At 48.4% G+C, this 10951-nt stretch overlaps 1 protein-coding gene across 1 annotated transcript; it reads right to left on the minus strand.

Moving 5' to 3' along the window:
- Positions 1-1051: 1051 nt before the first annotated feature.
- LOC141548240 (olfactory receptor 3A1-like) lies at positions 1052-9676 on the minus strand. The gene has a single exon (XM_074276981.1). It carries the CDS (start codon positions 5145-5147, stop codon positions 4158-4160), a length of 990 nt encoding a protein of 329 aa, XP_074133082.1. The 5' UTR covers positions 5148-9676; the 3' UTR covers positions 1052-4157.
- Between the last annotated feature and the right edge of the window lie 1275 nt (positions 9677-10951).

Below are 10951 nucleotides of genomic sequence, written 5' to 3' on the forward strand. Positions count from 1 at the left end.
TCCTTGAGAGCCAAGGACAGTCTAGAGTTTTTCCTAATGGCACCCCCAGCACGTAGCAGAGTATTCTGCATACAGTGCTTAACACTTTTTCTTTCATTCATTTATTCTTTTATCCATTTGCATAAGTCTTCAACACCCTTTGCCTGAATTATTGGAACAAAATTCCAATGAATACTTCTGACCAAGTTAATGTATGGCTCAAAAGTCATCCATAGCTACCCATTGCCGATCTCATTCACAAACAGGACTACTCGGCACTTTGTGCACTTGTTTCCCTTCCATAACTTTACTCACCCTCCGTTCCATTCCTGAAATGCTCTCTCTACCCCATGTTATATCCCCCTGTTGAAAAGCACGTCTGCCTTTTGAGGTCTACCTCAAATGCTACCTCTCACTAAGGCTATTTTTCACCAATCTTAGTTTCCGCAGTCAAAAGAGGTTCCTCCCTCCTCAGGTCCTACTGGGTACCCCACTCTTCCTCTTTTTCAACATAAATCCTTTTCTTTTCTTTCTTTTTTTTTTTTTCTTGCATTCCAGTTGTGTCTACCAGGGGCACTATTTTGCATTCATTTTTCTTTCCCTCTCCCTCCTCCCCACCTCAGTATTTAAAGCTGCACACAGCCTTCTGTAAATGCTTTTTAATGGGATTTATATTTTTAGCTTTGAAAGGCCAACGATCAATATTTCCACTTGGGTATTTTGCCAGTGAGGAGCGGTGTAGCTTAATGGATAGGGAGCCAATGAGGAAGTCAGGAGGACTTGGGTTCAAGTCCTGCCTCAGATCCACACCTCTTACAGGGGCCCTTTCTTGATCCCCCACTTATTAATACCCCCTTTAGACCAAGTTACTTGGGATGAATTCACTGTACATCTCCACGTACCTGTGATTTCTCGTTTGAGGCCTTGCGCGGCAGTGTCTTGAACACCGGCAGATGCTGAGTGTGGACTTGATAAATGTTGCATGGAATCGAGAGGTGGGGCCTTGATTATGGATGCTATTGCACTTCAAGGAACCAGACTTTTGCCAATAATTGAGAGAGACTACCATGCTTGTTCACTTTTTTTTTTTTAAGGGAAATGAACTATTTATTAATACAGTATAACATAACAATCAATAGTACTCAAAAACCATTTTGAAAGCGAGATATCTATATGAAATACAACTAAAAGAAATAAATGCTTAGGCACACTTTTGTACCTTTATCATGAATGTTGAATTATTGTCAATCACTACTTAACCTAACGCTGGTCTTAGCCTCAGATGATTTGAAAGAAGCCAACCTCTGAGGTCACCCTAGCTCTTTCCTTTGGAGTTCCATCCTCTTGGAATCCAAATTTCGCTTTCCAACTAAGTTTGAGAATAAAACCCCTTTCTATGGCCATTCTCCACCTCAGTCAGGTGGTAGATTGAAATCTAGGGAGTGATGGAACTGAAATGGGCTTTAGGTGTCACCTAGTCTACCCCCCCCATTTTATATATGGAACCTTATATATACACGTCTATGTATCCAAGTCCCACTTGAATGAATGAGGGCCCCCTGACAAGGGTGCTGTTCACATCTCTCCCTCGGGATTCTCGGGGTACTAGAGGGACTCAGGTCCCCACTCAGACGGATTCTTTCCAATGGCAACTGCCAGTCAGTCCATTGTCATTGATTGAACTAGTGATTAGCACGCTAATATAATTTAACATCCATTAGCTTTTACAACAGATATATTTACTAAAAAAATATAGAAAAAAGAAAAATATAAACACATTCTCCTAGCCAGGGGCACACTCTTCCCTATAGCACCATATGTGGCCCCTGGAGCAAGTGGGTTTAAGTTTAAAATAGTTGCTCCAAAGCTTTCTCCCACCAAGTTCACTTTCCGATGTGGCAGAGCAAAAGTGTTCTCCTTGCTTGCAGAAGCCGGCATCTCAGTGACGATTCCGTCGGCTGGGCCAGGTCAGTTGGGTTGCTCAGGGTTCCGGCTTCACTGGGCCCAGCTTCCTGCCAACTTTGGCGTGGACCCTTGTGCTTAGCAATTCAGATCCCTGGAGCTTTGGAAGGTTCAGCCCAGCGAGTCCGGCCTCCAATCCTTCCTCCTTGAAGCAGATAAAGAGTAGCCACGACGGGATGAAACAGCAGCAGGGCCGAGTGGCTCTGGGAGCCACGGAGACCTGGGCAGGAGAGTAGGTCCTCGGTGCTCTCTTCACCTGGAGGCACACACTCCGCAGAAAGCCGGCCCGGTTCTGACTCAGGAGCCCATCCAAAGGGGCAGGCAGGCCGGAAATGGCTTCAGAATGTCCGAATGGAAAGTCAAGCCTCTCGGTTCCCAGGCACCCAAGGCTCCAAGTTCCCCTGCTTGGTCCCCCATTCCATTTACAATATTCATTTGAAAAATTAATAGTTCACATTTCTACGCTGCTCCAATGTGCACCAAGTCCTTTCCTTACACTAACCCTGACAAGGATCCTTATCTCCAGTATAAATCTGAGAGAACTGAGGTTCCTAGAAGCCAAATGCCCTGCCCCCCGCCACCTGGCTGCTGAGTGTCGGGGCCGGGTCTAGACCCCAAGTCTCTCGCTTCCCAGGCAAGGGCTCTTTTATCAAGGCCCATTTCGTGGCATTGCTTCCATGACTCTGAAAGCGTTCCTGGCCTCAAAAACACACGAGCCAATCGTCTTAAACCTCTCCCCACCCCCAGGAAATCAAGTCGCCGTCTAGCCCCAGTCCCGCTGCTCTGATCTCCTTCAAATCAGATAATATTTGTAGAAAGAACTTGGCATAGTGCCTGTCACACAGTCTACACTATAGAAATGCTTTCTTCTCTCCCCCCTTCCCCAACTCTGAACTGCTGTGTGCTCCTGGGCAACTCAGTATTCCAGACCTTAGTTTTCCCATCCATCAAATGGGACACATGGATGCCCGCTCAGAGTTACTAGGAGAATAAAACAAAGTTTATCCCAATCAGACAACTGGTCTTGTGGAGCAGGAAGGAAGGAGCGCTTGCTATCCAAGGAGCCCTGCTGAGGATGCCACCCTTTTTCCCTCACTTGCAAACCGCCTGTTGCCAGCATATAAAGGAGCTCCCCCACATGTGTCACCGGGGATGTCAAATCACCCTCAGTTCAGGCTGGGTTGGCAAACGGGGGAGCAGGCCAGCCGGGGGCGCGTCTACATGGCAGACGCTGGGAGACTAGTTACCTGAGGGCCTTTCACCGTGTGTCCCAGGCTTCTGAGGTAGGTGCCCCGCTGCGCATCAGAGGCTACAGCCCCCGTTCGCCGCAGGGCTTGAAATCACAGGTCTGAGCAGTGTCCTCAGTAGTGAGAGTTCTCCCCTCCCACCATCGTCTTTGCCGGCCTGAGCCCCCTCACACACATCTGTGGCTACGTGGCAAGCTGGTCCAAAGGTGTTGGGGAAGACACCAGAGTGAGAACTAGAACTTTCCCCACTTTAAGAAAGAAACTCGACCCAGAAAACCCTAAGCTCAACAGACTCAATCAGCGGGAGGACATTTACTCAAATAAATTTGCACTCGGGGCGTCTGAGACCAGGAGGCTAGCTAAGACATGCAGCGAGAGGCAGCAGAGCTTCGTGATGGATGGAAGTCAGGCTCGGAGTCAAAGTTCAAACCCTGCTGCCGACATAGTGAGACATTGGGCAAGGCCCTCCATCTCTCACTGTCAAGCCAGAAGTTGCAGACCTGCTAGAGTGGACGGAGATTCTTACCCAGAGTTCCCCAAGTCTGGACCAAAAACTCAACTAAAAGCTCTAGCACTTGGGGCAGCGAGGTGGCGCCGTGGATAGAGCCCCAGCCCTGAGGTCAGCAGGATCTGAGTTCCAATCTGACCTGACACTTAACACCTACTAGCTGTGTGACCCTGGGCAAGTCACTTAACAGCCTCAGGGGGGAAAAACTATAGAACTTAAAGGGATGCCTATCTCAGAGAGGCAGCATTATATACTGGTAAGAGCTCGGGCTTACAGTGAGAAGTGGCTCACTTTAAGACCCTGTTTGAGAGCCTGCCCAACGGGAATAGTACTGATGGCGCAGCTGGCAGGATTGGACTTTATCGAGCAGAAGGGAATCTAGAATGGCATGCCGGTATTGCTACGTCACGGGTTGGGGCTGTTCTTCCCGCTGGCTCTGCCTCTCTGGGCCACCGCCCTCGTCAAGCAGTCCCTTCTCTTCCCAGCACCTTGTACACTGCCCTCTTGACTTCCTTATTGCGCATGCTGTAGATAATGGGGTTGAGCATGGGTGTGATGATGGTATAAAGCACCGCGAAGACCCGGTTCCGCGTCCTCGAGTACGAGGAACTGGGGAGGATGTAGCAGAGCACGGAGGTGATGTAGAAGATGCAGACCATGGTAAGGTGGGCGGCACACGTGGAGAAAGCTTTGTGGCGGCCCTCAGCCGAACGGATGCGGAGGATGGCAGCCACCACGTTGACATACGAGACCACAACCAGAGCGCAGGGGATGAGGGCCACCACAAAGCTAAAGAAGAAGAGGCCCAGTTCATTGGGCTGCGTGCTAGAACAGGAGAGCTTCAGGAGTGGAGGCAGGTCACAGAAGAAGTGGGTGATGAGGCGTGGCCCACAGAAGTCAAGCTTGGTTGCCAGGAGTGTGTGGGTGAGTGCATTGGTTAGTGCGAGCAAGCAGGAAATCGAGGCAAGTGTTGCCCGAGTCCGGGGGCCCATGAGGACCAGGTAGTGAAGCGGCCGGCATATGGCGGCATAGCGGTCATAGGCCATGGCTGTGAGTAGGAAGCACTCCCAAGGCGCCAGGAAGTGGAGAAAAAACATCTGGGTGAGGCAGGCACCATAGGATATGAGTCTCTGGGCAGCCAACAGGTGGGCCAGAACCTGAGGGACGCTGTTAGAGACGTAAGCGGCGTCAAGAAGTGAAAGGTTGGCCAGAAAGAAATACATGGGTGTGTGGAGCCTTGGGTCCACAATGATGAGGCTGGTGATACCCAGATTTCCGGCCAGGGCCACGATATAGACCAGCAGAAAGATGGTGAAGAGCACCAGCTTCAGCTCCTTTTCATCTGTCAGACCCTCCAAAAGGAACTCAGAAACTGGAGTCCCGTTTGCCCTGGGCGGGGAACCTGGGGTCACCGCCCCCATGGAGCCTGTGGGGAAATGGGTTAAGAGCATGAGGACCTGGACATTGGGCTCACAGACGGAACACACTCAGGAATGGAGGACTGGGGGAAGGGAAGGGATAGATTTGCCGTTCTGGCAGGGGAGGGAGGTGGAGGGGGTGTCAGATTTAGGCTAAGTGACTGGGTAACGCCCTCTCCCTCCTCCTCTGGATCACCACTGCCTCCATTTCTCATCCTCAGGCCCGTGGTGAAGGGAGAACAGGAGCCAGACAACGCGGGGAAGTGGCGGTTGTAGCAGCGATGGCGTACTTGTGCCCAGTATATGGAATGGAGGTCAGACACTGAAGGGCTGAAGGGGGACTAGGGGCCTCTACAAGGCTAAGTCCGTGACTCCAGGGGTCTGGACTCCAATGGTCTGGCTCTCTACAAGAGTCAGAAATCCCGACATGGCATCAAGAGCAACGAGCAGAGCAGGGAGGAGAGCTATGCGGCCACATCATTACGGCCACCCGGGCACCATGGGCTCATGGCAGGCCAAATGCCTGCCTCTCTGTGCTCCCATTCGCTAATACCCGCTCAGCCACACCCATCTTCAAACTAACAGCCTGTGAGTCTGCCCTCCTGTATGAAAGGCCTGTTCTAACCTAGAAATGTTCCGAATCTGTGGAGGCGCCTCTCTCCACACTGGAAGCTGCTGGGCCAACTTGGCCAGTCCCTGGCCTAGCAACTCCTGTCTCTGCTCAAGCCCAGGTCACCGAGTTCTGGTCACTCCCCCTGGTGGTCGTTGCTCCACACTGTCCAAGGCCAACCTGCCGGAGGGGAGGTTTGATGCCAAGTGGTCCCCACTGGGGATGAGCCTCACTAGGGTTTCTATATACTCAGTGGTACCAGCTGCCATTACCATCAGGATTTCCCACTCTTGCTTTCTTGAACCCTCGAGACCGCTTTGGCCTATCTTGCTTTCACTACTATGGCTCTAACATCTCCATTTGGCCTTAATCACTAGTCACTGTTGGCTAGTACCTGGTAGCCCTCCTGGCACCCATCTTCACTGCCGACATTACGGAGCGCTGGCCAATCCTTACCTCTTAATATCGGACCTGCTCCGGCCACGAACCCTGCCTTGCTCTCTTGGCTCTGATGCTGCTCCCTACTGGACAGGCTGCCACCCAATTTCTGGTATGACATGGGCAGGAAAAGAAGCCTAAAGAAGGGTAGCAGGGCTCACCCAAGCTGTGGACAAAAGGCTCCAAACATCACCACGAGGGCCAGAGAATGGTGGATAAAAATGGCTAGACAAAGAAGGAGGTCCAAGGCAACATACTTGTCTTGCAATGAGAACCACCGGGCTCAGTGTGGGCAGAACCGGGCCTCCAAGGGTAGGGGTCCAGATAAAACTGAGAGAGCCCGCAGAACCTGCTGCTTCAGGGCCGGCAGAGCCCCGGGCTAGCTCACGCCAGGAAGCAGGTTCCCTAAGAGAGCACTCGGCTCAGATGGAGCACGCACATGGATGAAGGGCTCTAGCTTTCAGCTGACCAAGCTGCACTTTGTATCGCCCTGTCAGGGCAGGCTGGAGCCCCGTCCTGCTCTCTCCCCCATCCCTCCAATCAAAGAGCTTTCAGATTACGGCCTCTAAAGGAGGGGCCTGGACGGGCCAGATCCCAGTGAAGGGTCCCTGGAAGGGACCCCCATTCTTGACTGCCGGCAGCCAAGTCCAGGGACCAGCATCTAATCGGATAGGGATATACACCCAAGGTCTCGTAGTCAACAAGGCACATTCCTCCCTGCCCCCAATCAGGCCACCCCACGACAGAAGCCCCATAACCCACACAGCTTCGACCCACAGCCACTCACCAGAGAGGTCTCACAAATCCCCTCTCCCACCCTCGCCACCCTGGCGCTCCAGTCACCAAGCTTCCTCTGGCTACTTAATGGGGAGAAATTTAAGAAGTGCATGGGGGGGGGGGGGAGAAAGGCAACCTCCCAATCCTTCCCTCCAGTAGCTCCCTGGGAGCCGCTAATTTCCCTTCAGGGAATAAAAGGAGGATAATAGGGAGGGAGTCTGTGGGGGGTAAGTGATGTAAGAAGCACCGGAGGAAATGAGTAAACAACCACCATGGAGAAGCAGGTTCTGGTTTAGAAGGCCCTCGAGAAATTGTCCCTATTTCCAGGTTCAGGCCCAATGGGATGAGGAGAAGCAAATCAGAAGACACAGGAGGAGCAAGATGAGTGGCCCAAAGGAAAGATTCTCCAGAGATGAGGAACCATTTACACAATGGAAAAAAGGGCTGATTTGGGAGAGGCCAGCGGCACCCCTTCATCCCTCCCCCTTCCTGGGCCTCAGAAAATGAGGGGTTGGACTAGACCTCCAAGGTCCCTGGGACTCTAACCCAAGGATCGTTGGGGGCAATCTCAAGTATAATCCAAAAGCTACAGTTTCCACGTTAAAATCAAGGGTCCTGCCTACTTCCCCCAAAGCTTAACAGTCCGAAGGGAACAATCCAGGTAGATCCTTTATGTCTACTCTGCTACTGAGGGTTATGGGTGACCGGCGTCAGTGGACTTCTCGCTTCCCGAGGTGGTTTCCTGACCATCTCGATGTTGTGATGACATCTCCTAGTACAGAAACTTGCCCGTGGTCGGGATGCAGAAAACGTGGATTTCTTTGAGTTCTCTCTGTACTCCGCCCCTGGCCCCTAGCCATCCTTCACACAACTGTCAAAATAATCTGTGCAGGACCCCGATGGGACCACACAGCTCGTCAGTTCAAAAAACCTTTGGTGTCTCCCTGTGACTGGCATAAACTCCCAGCTTGTGGTTTAACTGGTGTATGAAACTCTCAGGGAGGGAGTCATGTCCGCCAAGGCCATTTAGGCCCGTTCGGTACCTTCTAGTTTTAGTTGTTTAGGCCATTGATGGGAGGGCTTAATAACTTCAGAAGGGTTTCACAGGCCGACTGCGTCAGACTGTCAAACCCACAATTCTGGCCACTATCTCCCAGTGAATGTTAGATTTCTCAGCCCAGCCTTGAAGGTCCTCTGAACTCTGGCTCCCATTTAGCTTTTCAGATTGATTTTAGGTGACTTTACTTCATGTATCTATGTCCCAGCCCAATTGGCCCCCTGGATATTCCTCAAACTCAGCAACCTACTTCCTTTTCTATTGCCCTTGTATTGTCCGTCCTCACTCCTCAGCTCTGGCTCCCAGCATCCTTTTCTTTCTCCAACTGTCAGTTCAGTTGCTACCTCCTACGGGAAGCCTTTCATGACTGTCGTCTTCTCTCCAATCCCTCAATTAGCACTCTATCCTGCCTCAATTTTCCTTGTGCTATACTATTACATCCTCCTCACTAATCTGTAACCTCCTTAAAGGAAGGGATTGGCCTGGAACATAAAGGGTGCTCAATGTTTTGGGGTTTTTTTTTTGATGAATTGAACTTGTTGAAACCAGAGAAAGCCCTAGCCTTGGTTGTACCTCAAAACCCTTAGCTGAAGCAGTCAGAAGCATTAGGGTGCCAGAGGGAAGAGAGCTGCTCATTTCTTTAGAATATATTCCATTCATTCACTGGGCACTTTTAAGGCTCTTCATGGTAATATTTCATAAAAATGCTTTTTTGTGATCTAAATCACCCAACAGTCCAACTACAGATGTATCGCTATTTTTTGGTAGGACGAACTTGCAGAATTAGAGGGTGCATTAAAAGAGAATAAAGGAAGAAGATATTGGAAATATGTTAGTGTGTTATGGACCCAAACCAAGTCAACAGTAAACAAGGAAGGGAAAATAACTCCTCTAATCTCTCGGGATGAAGAGCAATGGGAGAGATGGCAAAAGAGGGATTGAAACTAGGGGAAAGAAAGGGAGAAATCTCAATTCAGTGGTGCCTTGGAGGGAGATAGCACTAAAGAACATTCCCGCGGGAGTGGAGTGAAGACAGATATTCTAGAAATGAAAGAGAAGAATTTTGCCATGGCTGTAATCTGCAGGGATTTGGTGCTCGGAGAGACTACAACCTTGAAGAAAGTGTTGTACCTCCACAGACAGCATCCTGCCCTAGGAGGAGGTGAATCACACCTTCTGGGGACAACTGGCACCCAGAAAGTTGGGAGGACATGGACCCAGAAAGATTTCATGCTAAATGAGAAAGAAAATGATCACAAAAGAAGTCAGTGGGTATAATGAGCTGCACAATCAGGGACATAGGAACATTTCTCTCATTAGGTAACGCTTCTTTCTTCTCTATGTCCTCCAGGAATTGATACTTCTACGAGTGAAGCACAAAAGAAACAAGGGATAAGGGAAACATATAAGTGAACAACATTGAAACTGTTTATAAGAAAGGACTCAAAAGAGGTACCCTGGGAATTTTAATTCCATGAGGAGTAGAGCAACTAAAGGTGAAACAAACCATATCAATAAAGAGAGAGGGGTGAAAATTAATGCAGCAAATGAGGTAAAGAAACTTTTTTGGGGGAAAATTTTTGGAAGTAATTCAATCAGAAATTGAAATCTATTAACAAAATACTAAGAAAAAAAAGTTGGAGAGAAAAGGAAGGAGGTGATACTTGAATAATTAACCAACAGAGAGAGAGAGAGAAGAAGAATTAGATAACTAGAAAAAAAAAAGGAATTAAATTAAGTAAAACTCCAAATCCAGGAAAAGAGTGTGGAGAGGGACTTAAGGGTGAGAAGAGAGCCTGTGGGACTAGAGCTGGCTTAAATTAAGAAAAAAAATAATTGAATAGACAAAATATGTCAGAGAAAAACAAAATCTGAATTTTTAAAAAGTCACTATTAGAGACAAGAGGAAGTACGTATAAATCTAAATCTCATAACTTTAAATATGAATGCATTAAACAATCCAATAAAATAAATGAGAGTGATATCCTGGGTAAAAAAATAAATGCCAATTTAAGTCTCCAGTCGTAAGAGCTCTTTGTCAAACCATAGAATCAGTGTGATAGAGGTGGAAGGGATCTCAGTAGCTAAACAGTCCAACTCTGTCCCATGGAACCAGATTCAAAGTATTGTCCCCACTGGCCTGGGTTCTGAAATTCCACCAGTTTTCCTTATTTTTTTTTCTATTGGATCTTGAAAGATTTGGGTCTTCAGGAATTCACTAAGAAAATCAAAAGGCCTAAGAGGGAGAAACCAGTTTCATCAAGGCCTTATAGAAACAACAGAATACAATATGTATGTGCGTGTTTGTGGGGGTCTTTTTTTGGAGGGGGAAAGTGAGGACTGAGAGGTGGGTACCATCAAACACAACTACTCATTTTTCAGAGTTTTATGGGGGATAGGGCCCTGCTTAGGAGGATCTAGGTTTTCTTTGTCATTCATATCAAAGTAGGTAGGTAAAAGCATAATCCAGCTGTTAACTTCTCAGGAATATTCTCCCCTGCCCTTCCAAGTTTAGGACATGGTACTGGGCAAGAATCTGCTCAAGTTCTAGCTGGGAGAATTTTTTTTCTCATGAATCAAGCAAATTCTATGTAATGGCATACCTTTAGGAGGTAGTATCAGATAGCTGACTTGTAATGTCAATTGTATGTATCGTGGGGATGAAAGAGACCTTGATTGCAATTCAGGTGATTATGGGCAACTCAATTCTTTCTTTGGCTTTCTCTATAAAATTAAAGGTACAATAGATTTAGAATTAGAAAGGCTCTTAGAGGTCATTTAATACAATTTTGTTATTTTAACATAAAAGAAAACTGAGGCCCAGAGGGAGGACATGACTTGTCATACCATTGGTAAACGGCAGAGCCAGGATTTGAACCAAGACTCACTAATACCATATCCAAGAACCTTTGTGTATCTAGTTCATGGCATATAACATCTGTAACCCTGAAATAA

This window comes from Sminthopsis crassicaudata, chromosome X (assembly GCF_048593235.1).
Source record: "Sminthopsis crassicaudata isolate SCR6 chromosome X, ASM4859323v1, whole genome shotgun sequence".
Classification (NCBI taxonomy): Eukaryota; Metazoa; Chordata; class Mammalia; order Dasyuromorphia; family Dasyuridae; genus Sminthopsis; species Sminthopsis crassicaudata.

Excerpts from the sequence above, each read along its gene's own strand:
- LOC141548240 (XM_074276981.1), bottom strand. The coding sequence starts at position 5,147 with ATGCTCTTAACCCATTTCCCCACAGGCTCCATGGGGGCGGTGACCCCA.